The 9,344-nt window shown below is 48.5% G+C and overlaps 1 protein-coding gene across 1 annotated transcript in view; it reads left to right on the plus strand.

Annotated features, from left to right (window-relative positions):
* Nucleotides 1–2,993: 2,993 nt before the first annotated feature.
* Nucleotides 2,994–9,344, plus strand: part of ZNF805 (zinc finger protein 805) — an 11,205-nt gene continuing 4,854 nt past the window's right edge. Inside the window, exons 1-2 of the mRNA XM_011979649.1 lie at nucleotides 2,994–3,114; nucleotides 7,351–7,446. Coding sequence (XP_011835039.1) covers nucleotides 3,081–3,114; nucleotides 7,351–7,446 — 130 coding nt within the window. The 5' untranslated portion in view covers nucleotides 2,994–3,080. The remainder of the gene's footprint in view (nucleotides 3,115–7,350; nucleotides 7,447–9,344) is intronic.

Here is a 9,344-nt window from a genome sequence, read left to right on the forward strand (position 1 = left end):
AGCCCCCGCCCCGCTCGGGCCTCAGGGTCCCAGGATGGCGACGGCTTTGACGGACCCGGCGCAGGTGAGTGGACGAGCTTTCGGCCTTGCTGCTTTTCTGCTAGTTCGGGGAAGCCTCCTGGGCAGGCCGGAAGCCAAGACAGCCACAGGATTCCTCTTTGTAGTGTTGTTTGTTTACGAAACGTGGAGCATGCTCGTCGCTTAGTTTATCTTCTGTCGTGGTAGTACCTGAGAGACGGAATATTCAAGCGGACAGTAGCCAGACTATACATAGATTATAGGACCGTGACGTACAATTTTTTGTAGCCACCTGCCCAGGAAACCAACCTCCTGTTCTACATTAAACAACTCTGGAAACCGGTGTGCCTTAACTTAGTCTTGCAACGAGCTAGTTTACTCTCTGGTGACATTTCAGGAAGCTAAACGGTAACTCCTGGAACAGTAGGCCCCAAATAGGACTTGATTAGTAACTGACTGTTCTAATTTTTGCCTCCGCTTCCAGCAGAGGACCAAGCAGAGAAAGCCATACGTGCTCAGCCTAACCAATCACATACGATGCCCCACTTTTAGCCCTTCTGCAGGTTTCCACCGCCAAAAGTGTCAGGCCTCTGATAGGTGCTCAATAATTGGTTGAAGGATAAATGAAGTTCCGCTCCAGGGACTCTTGTCACACACATAATCCGAACTCAGCCATGGCCTGCATGTCCCTACCCGGTCCACTATGGCTGACCACCTCTGTCCTCCTTTCCTTCCTTTCCTCCCTGGCTCAGCCCTTCAGACACACGAATGTGATCACTCAGAGTTCTTTCTCATCCCTCAGCCTTCACCTTTACAGTTCATTCAGCCTCAGACGCTATCCTCAGATCTCTGCAAGACCCTTTCATATCTTGTTGGCTCTGCTCAAATGTCACTTCTTTGAAGCGGCCTTTCGTGGCAGTTCAGACTAAAGTAGTCCCCTTCTCACCTGCCCTTGGTCTAACGTTTTTGTATACAGAATCTGGCAAAATTTTAGACAGCTACTGAGTTGAGGTCTTAAGGATTTTGTGGGGACAAAGAGCATCAGTATTAACACAAGAACTATAACAGTTGGCCTTCATTGAGTCCTTGATGTGAACTGAGAAATGGACATTATTTATCATCTCATTTAATCCTGATCTCCTTAAAGTGACATTCTATTATAAACACTGCCGTACACAAGAGGAGGTCAAGACTCCAACCTGTTTAGTTACCTGCTGACACACAGCACTTAAGTAACAGAAATTCATATTTAATGTGTGGACCACCAGAGCCTTTGTTTTTACAGTCAGTTGGCTGAGAAGCCCTGGAGGTGAACTTTGCAGTCTTTCTCCAGCAAGTCACAGTGGCCATCGGAAGCGAAAGGCAGATATTCCATTAGAGAGGACTGTGTAGACAAAGGCAAAGTGTGTTGGTTGTTTAAGGAGGTCCAAGAGGACTTGTGAGGTTACCATGGTTACCCCATCCCCACCTGCTGAGACATGGCCTGGAAGGGCAAGATCCTGTGGTCTTTTTTGGATGTTCATCCTGCCTTCAGCCCATAAGGCATTTTGGCCAGTCATAAGCCGGGGTTCTCATGACCACAGCCCGCATTATCCTCAGCCACTTGAGTTTCCTGGTCCTGAAGTACACTGGCCTTAGGGATACCTGCTGGCAGGACTCAGGGAAGGAAAAGGCTGATGGTTCATTATGCAATCTCTCTGGGGTCCAGGGGAGAGGATGAGCTGGTCCAGGCACTGTCACTCCTCCGGCATTTGGCACTCATGAATTTGGTGATGAGGGTTTTGCCCACGTCTTGGGGATATTTTCAGGAGCTACTAAAATAGATTAAATAGCAAAAATATGTAGAAATGCTTCACAACTGTATTGTAGATTCACGTTGGTGATGGAGGGTTGTTGGGGTCACAGTATTAAACCCTGAAGCAGAGGGACCTGGGTTAAAATTCTGTCTCTGCTTATAACATGTGAAACTCTAGCTGGGCTTGGTGCTCACACCTGTAGCCCCAATGCTGTGGGAGGCTGAGGGGAGAGGATCACTTGAGGCTAGGAGTTCGAGACCTGCCTGGTCAACATAGCAAGATCCCAGCTCTACCAAAAGGAAATAGTTGGGCGCAGTGGTGCATGCCTGTAGTCCCAGCTACTTGGGCGGCTGAGGCAGAAGGATCGCTTGAGCCCGGGAGTTCGAGGTTACAGTGAGCTCTGAGCATGCCATTGCACTCCTGTCTGGGTAATAGAGTGAGACCCTGTCTCTGAAAAAAGCAAACAAGCGAAAAACAGAAAACACAAAAGACTAGGAGAATCTACGGAGCTCCCTTAGCCTCAGGTCAGTGACTGTGACATGGAGATGATTGGCGGTGGTGGTTAGTAATACTTCAGGGGCTGTGGGAGGATTAATAAAATCTCAAAGTCCATCAAGCTCTGAATAACTCATGTCTGTTATTGGGAAAATGGGAACTCTGTATTAATCTGAAAATTGAGGCAGAGATAAATGAGGTCCCTAAGGTCACAAAACTGGCAAGTGTCAGTTTCAGGAGATTGGATTCAAACGTGAGAAGTCTGACTTCAGAGTTTGGGAGTTGTAGTGGCTTTAAAACAGAACGTGAAGCCTTCAGCATGAGCTGGACCAGTGAGGCTCAGGCACTGTGGCTGTCAACATTATTGCTACTATTATTGTCATTATTTCCTCATTTCTTTGATGTCCTCGAACTGTAATAATTGTCTACATCTCCCCGTCCACAAGTTGTTGCCATTGTCTTCTGTCATTCTCTGATGGCTCCTGTATAGGACGCTTTTCTTTTGTACATTACAGTAATCTGTCCAAAGCAATGTCTGCCTTCCTCCTTCAGCCTGGTACAAAGTTAGGCCCTCAGGAGGTCCTCAGTGACTTGGGCCTTGATCTTGCTGCACCTTTTCCAGCAAACCGCATACGACAGTCCCACGGCAAACTCTACTACCTCTATTTGGCATTTCAGGTGTCTGTGACCTTTGATGATGTGGCTGTGACTTTCACCCAGGAGGAGTGGGGGCAGCTGGACCTAGCTCAGCGGACCCTGTACCAGGAGGTGATGCTGGAAAACTGTGGGCTCCTGGTATCTCTGGGTAAGGCCTTCCCCCTCCACCATGCAGGGGACCTGCCACTTCTTCATTCCATCCCCTGACTCCAGGCCTGATGGGTCAAGAAGGCCTATCGAACCTGCCTTGCCTTCTTCCCACAACTTCAGTCATTTTCTACACTCACCTCTTCCTGAACAGTCTCCCTGTATCACTTTGGACAAGAAATAGTGTACTCTTTGGCTCCCAGCCAAAGGAGAAGGAGGTGGTGGAAGGAAATGGGGTGTTTTGCAGACCCCAAAGGTAGGATTTCCAGCTGTATGTTATGAGGGGTTGAAGTAGGAACTGAGAACCACCACGATGGTGTCCTAGTTTCTCTGTCTGGGTCTGCTCATGTCACTGTCTACTCTGTGTGGTTTTTTTCTGCCTCAGCGAGTTCAAGGGAAGAATAACGACCCCAGGTTTTACTCTTTGTGACCCCTCCTTCCCCTCCAGATTTCTTGTCTGTTTCTCTGGCCTCTGTGGGGCGTGCTTGAGGCAGCAAATGCTGCTCCACCTCCAGCTCATACTTGCCTCCATCTCTCACCCACTGCCCAGCATGGACTGGCCTCCGTCTGCAGTTCTTTTTTTGAGTTCCAGAGCAGGATCTGCCTGGGTGGGCCTGGTTGTTTGTGTATCTGCTCCATAGCGCAGTCTGTGGTGTCAAGGGTGGTGGGGTGTTCTCCAAGAAGGGTTGAGTCAGGCAGGCCCCCAGGAGACTTTGACCTTTGTACTACCAGGTGTTATTCTAAACAACACTTTAATCACCTTCGTGTCCTCTTGATTCTAAAGTCACTCTGCTGCAGCCTTGCTGGGCTTCTTGTTATTTCCCCAAGTGCCCACCCCCCTCAGGCGATTGCATTTGCTGTTCTGCTTGATGAGTGTTCTCAGGGTAATTCAGCATTTCACGTGGCCGCCGCTTCTCAGCACCGCCATTGCCTCCTCACCCAGCCCTTCCCTGACCACCGAATCTTGGGGAGGCCCCTTTCTCACCACAGCCTCCTCCCTTTACCTTGTTCACGTCTTTCTAAGCTAGTGGTTCTCAAGCAGGGACGATGTTGAGCTTCAGTGGACACTGGGCAATGTGTGGAGACATTTTGGTTGTTAACACTAAGATGATGACATTGACATCTAGTGGGTGGAGACCTGGAATGCCACTAAACATCCTTGTAATGCACAGGACAGATCCTTCTTCCCCCGATCTCACAAAGAATTATCTGAACCTGAATGTCAGTTGTGCTAAGGTTGAGAAGCTCTTTTTCAGAGAGTGCTTGGACAGACACTACCTCAGCTGGTGCTGAGAGACACCCAAGGAAGTTGTTCTTTTATTGCATCTCATCTTGCCTTCTTAGCATTTGAGGAAAAGTCTGGTTTAGTGCTGAGTCTTAATATCCTGCAAACTGTTGGTAACTTCCCCTTTTCTACAGAGGGAGCAGCCTTAGGCTCACAGCCCTGAACAAGCAGCATGAGCTCACAGGGACCAAACAGCACTGTTTGTCTTGAGACAGAGTCTCGCTGTTGCCTAGGCTGGAGTGCAGTGGTGTGATCTTGGCTCACTGCAACCTCTGCCTCCTGGATTCAAGCATTGCTCATGCCTCAGCCTCCTGAGTAGCTAGGATTACAGGCAGGTGCCACCACACCCAGGTAATTTTGGTATGCGTTGTTTTGATTTATTGCTGCTTTTTCATGGTTACCTGCCATCAAGACAAGTGGCTCTGGATTTTCCATTTACCAGAGTGATAAGGATTCCATTTTTGAAGAAATCTAAGAAAAATAACAAGTAGGTCACTTTTAGGAAAAGCAGGCCAGGCACGGTGGCTCACGCCTGCAAGCTCAGCACTGTGGGAGGGCACGGCAGGCGGATCACGAGGTCAGGAGATAGAGACCAGCCTGGCCAACATGGTGAAATCCCGTCTCTACTAAAAATACAAAAATTAGCTAGGCATGGTGGTGCGTGCCTGTAGTCCCAGCTACTCAGGAGGTGGAGGCAGGAGAATCACTTGAACCAGGGAGTCAGAGGCTGCAGTGAGCTGGGATCACGCCACTGCACTCCAGCCTGCTGACAGAGTGAGGCTCCATCTCAAAAAAAAAAAAAAAGAAGAAAAAGAAAAGCAATTAACAGTCCAGATCCCCAGAGCACTGACTGGGTGTCTCAGGCCTGTTCCAGGCAGTGTTCATGCTCCATTTCTTCTCACAGGATCCTTGTCCTCAGCAAATAAGGAAAATTTAGCCACTCCTACGAGTCCCGCATCCAGTTTAACTTACTCAGCACAGATGAAACACCTTCATTTTATGAAACCACTGAATTTTTTTGTAGTAAAAATTCTTCTTTTGTGAACTTTTTTTTTTTTTGAGGTGGAGTTTCACTCTTGTTGCCCAGGCTGGAGTGCAATGGTGCAAGATCATGGCTCACTGTGATGCTAACACCTCACCCTCTCCAGTAGCTGGGACTACAGATGTGAGCCACTGTGCCGCTGTATGAACTTTCTGTCAGTATCCTTATGTAACCATATCACAGTAGGACGCTCAGTTTTTAAATGTTTGAACGGTTCATGAAATGCTGGGGCCTGGAATCACTGACCCGCCCCTCACCCTGGCCACTGGTCCCTGAGGGTGAATCCTCCAGCTCACATCTCGGCCTCGTCACCACCCTCTGCCACCCACTCTGGTGCTCTTGGTTTCCTCCGTAGTGTATTGCTTGGGAGAGCAGGGTTTGGAGCCAGAACCCTGGTGTCCAGCCCCAGCTCTGCTCTTTAAAAACTCCACGGCCGGCCAGGCGCGGTGGCTCAAGCCTGTAATCCCAGCACTTTGGGAGGCCGAGATGGGCGGATCACGAGGTCAGGAGATCGAGACCATCCTGGCTAACACGGTGAAACCCCGTCTCTACTAAAAAATATGAAAAACTAGCCGGGCGAGGTGGCAGCGCCTGTAGTCCCAGCTACTCGGGAGGCTGAGGCAGGAGAATGGCGTGAACCCGGGAGGCGGAGCTTGCAGTGAGCCAAGATCGCGCCACTACACTCCAGCCTGGGTGACAGAGCGAGACTCTGTCTCAAAAAAAAAAACAAAAACAAAAAAAACAAACAAACAAAAAAACTCCACGGCCTTGGGCACGTTTCTGAACTTGCCTGTGCCTCAGTGTTATTGTTCAAATGAGGACTTATCCTAGTCGCATCCCAGGGCTGTTGCCAGGGTCAAGGGTTATTTTATGAAAAGGGCTCAGAACAGCACCTGGGAGACCAGGCTGTGTGCAGGGAGCCATTACAATCTCTGTTGCCACCAATACTGTTACCGTCATCCTCATCACGATTATTGTCAGGGGCATACCTTGACCTGGCACTTTCTGGGCAGCGTTGTGGAGCTTTGTGGTTAAACAGCACAGACAGAGATGGCAGGACCTGGGTTTCCTTATTGACTCAGCCATTCACCAGTTCTGTGCTCTTCAGCAAATCACTTTACCTCCGCGAGCCTGCGTTTCTTTGTCAACAAAATGGTGTTGATTATGATAATGGACATCCTGGGTATACCGTGAGGAAATCCTCAACTGGAATCCTCATTTAACGGCTAGGCATAGTGGCTCACACCTGTAATCCTAGCACTCTGGGAGGCTGAGGCGGGTGGATCACCTGAAGTCAGGAATTCAGGACTAGCCTGGCCAACATAGTGAAACCTCATTTCTACTTAAAATACAAAAAAATTAACCAGGCGTGGTGGCGCGCGCGTCTAGTCCCAGCTACTTGGGAGGCCAAGTGAGCCGAGATCACGCCACTGCTCTCCAGCCTGGGCAACAGACACATTTAGTCTTTGGTTTAGAGGAAGAGCATTATAAAACATTGCTTAGGTTGTTTAAAAAAAAAAAAGACTTAGATCAATGAAGATACATACCTTGTTTTGAATGAAAAGAATCAATATTTAATATTTAAAGTGTATCACTTTTTCTCTAAGATATTCCATAAATGTTGTTCACTTTTGAAATGACATAATGCATTTAAATGCTTGGCATAGTCCCTTGGACATGGTTATAGCCTACAAATACTAGTTTTTGACTTACTATTAGGAGTAGAGATTCTGTGGCAGCATGACATGGCCTGCCCTTGGTTTCCAGATCACATGCTAACTTTTTGTTCCCATGGATAGGTGTAGCTTCATTCCAAGGTCTGGTCCCCATCCTGAAGTCCCAGACTGGATTGAAGGTCTTTATTTCTTTTCACCAACATCCATGTGTCCACTTTCTTTCTCCATAAACAGGGTGTCCTATTCCCAGACCTGAGCTGATCTACCACCTAGAGCATGGGCAGGAGCCATGGACCAGGAAGGAAGACCTCTCCCAAGACACCTGTCCAGGTAGGAGCCAAGATCTGGGGAGGTCGGAGTCCCTGCTGGCTTGAGACTGGATAGAGACCACTGGCCCTGGGATCTCTTGGGAAGCTTCTCACTGTGGCTTCTCTAAGGGTTTGGGAGCCTTGGAGCCCTTAGTGGTTTCTCCGTCCTCCTAGCCCTGTCACACTTGTCCCCACTCCTGGGGAGGAGTGAGGTGTATGAACTGAGATTGGTCCTGGGGCTCCAACCTTGTGTGCCTGAAACCTGGTTTGCCAGTCAGCTACTCTGTGACCCTAGTGAAGTTTGTATATGAGTTTGGCTAAGTTAACACCAGCTGCTGTATCCAACAAATTCCAAAATTTAAATGATTCACATATGAAAACTCTTTTCACTCATACCAAGGTCTGTGTGGGTCGGGAGGGAACTCTGTACCACAGTTATTCAGGACCTAGAGTCCTTCTGTCGTCAACCTATTGCTTTAAGGTTGTCCTGACATCCTCTTGCTGGTAGAGAATTAAGGGAATAAGGGACATCATACCCACTTCCAGAAATACCACCTCCCCTCACGTTTCACCCATGGGAACTGGGCATTTGGCTGTACTTGGGTCCATGAGTCTAGGAATTGTGGCTGAGCTGCCTGTCCAAGGAGAAGAGCAGATGGTCTGGTGAGCACCTACTCAGTCCACTATACTCAGTCTGTTCCTGAAAAATGCTATTAGAAATTTTTTTTTTTTTTTGAGACGGAGTCTCTCTCTGTTGCCCAGGCTGGAGTGCAGTGGCGCAGTCTCAGCTCACTGCAAGCTCCGCCTCCCGGGTTCACGCCATTCTCCTGCCTCAGGCGCCCACCACCACACCCAGCTAATTTTTTGTATTTTTAGTAGAGACGGGGTTTCACTGTGTTAGCCAGGATGGTCTCGATCTCCTGACCTCGTGATCCGCCCATCTCGGCCTCCCAAAGTGCTGGGATTACAGGCGTGAGCCACCACGCCCGGCCCAGAAATTATTTTTGTAAAAAAAAAAGAAAAACATTATTTTTATGCCATTGGGCAGTTTGAAGATGTAATCATGTGATACATTAATGCATAAAACTGCATAGATTCTGAGCCGTGTTACGTAAGTGACTCATCAAAGTAAGCTGTGAGTGTTACTCATGTCATATAAACCTTAATGAGTGATGATACGTTACATTTCCTTCTGAACTCTGGGGAGCAGGGCCTGTTTTACTCTCCCAAGTTCTCTTTCCAGTTATATTCTGCCTATTAGCCTCTCCCACCTTCTCCTTCCACTCATTACCTTAGTGTCAATCAGACACTAAGAAGCAGTACTTCCTCCATGTCTTCCTATATCTCCTGTTTTCCAAAAATCCTCAGGGTGACATTTGACCTCTGTCCCACACTCAGGCTGCTGAGGACATGAGGCCATCTGTGAGGTATGTGGATTGGTGCCATTGCAGAGCCTTGGCGTCTGCCCGCATGGGTTCCTTGAGCTGCTCATCCAACCCTGAGTGTTTATGCGGTCCCTATTCAGCCCTTCAGAGTCTCTTCCAGATCGTCCCTTCTTCAGTGCCACATCTCCACTTGAAAATCCCGAAAGCACAAAACTCAACATGCCTAACAAGGAACCCGTGATCTTGCTCGCTCTTGCCACCTCGCAAGTTTCAGTGAATGACTCTGCCATCCAGGCAGATTAGGGGACTGGATCCAACCTCAGACAGGTCAACCCCTCCGCCTCCATAAGTCCCTGCATCCAGTCTATCTCCAGAGCCTTTCGATTTCACATCATGCATGTCTCCTCAATTCATCCCTCTGTCACCTCCATGAGACCTATCCTTCTGCTTTTTTTTTTTTTTTTTTGAGATGGAATTTCGCTCTTGTTGCCCAGGCTGGAGTGCAATGGCATGATCTTGACTCAACGCAACCTCC

The sequence above is a fragment of the Mandrillus leucophaeus genome, unplaced genomic scaffold (assembly GCF_000951045.1).
Source record: "Mandrillus leucophaeus isolate KB7577 unplaced genomic scaffold, Mleu.le_1.0 Scaffold205, whole genome shotgun sequence".
NCBI classification, from domain to species: Eukaryota; Metazoa; Chordata; class Mammalia; order Primates; family Cercopithecidae; genus Mandrillus; species Mandrillus leucophaeus.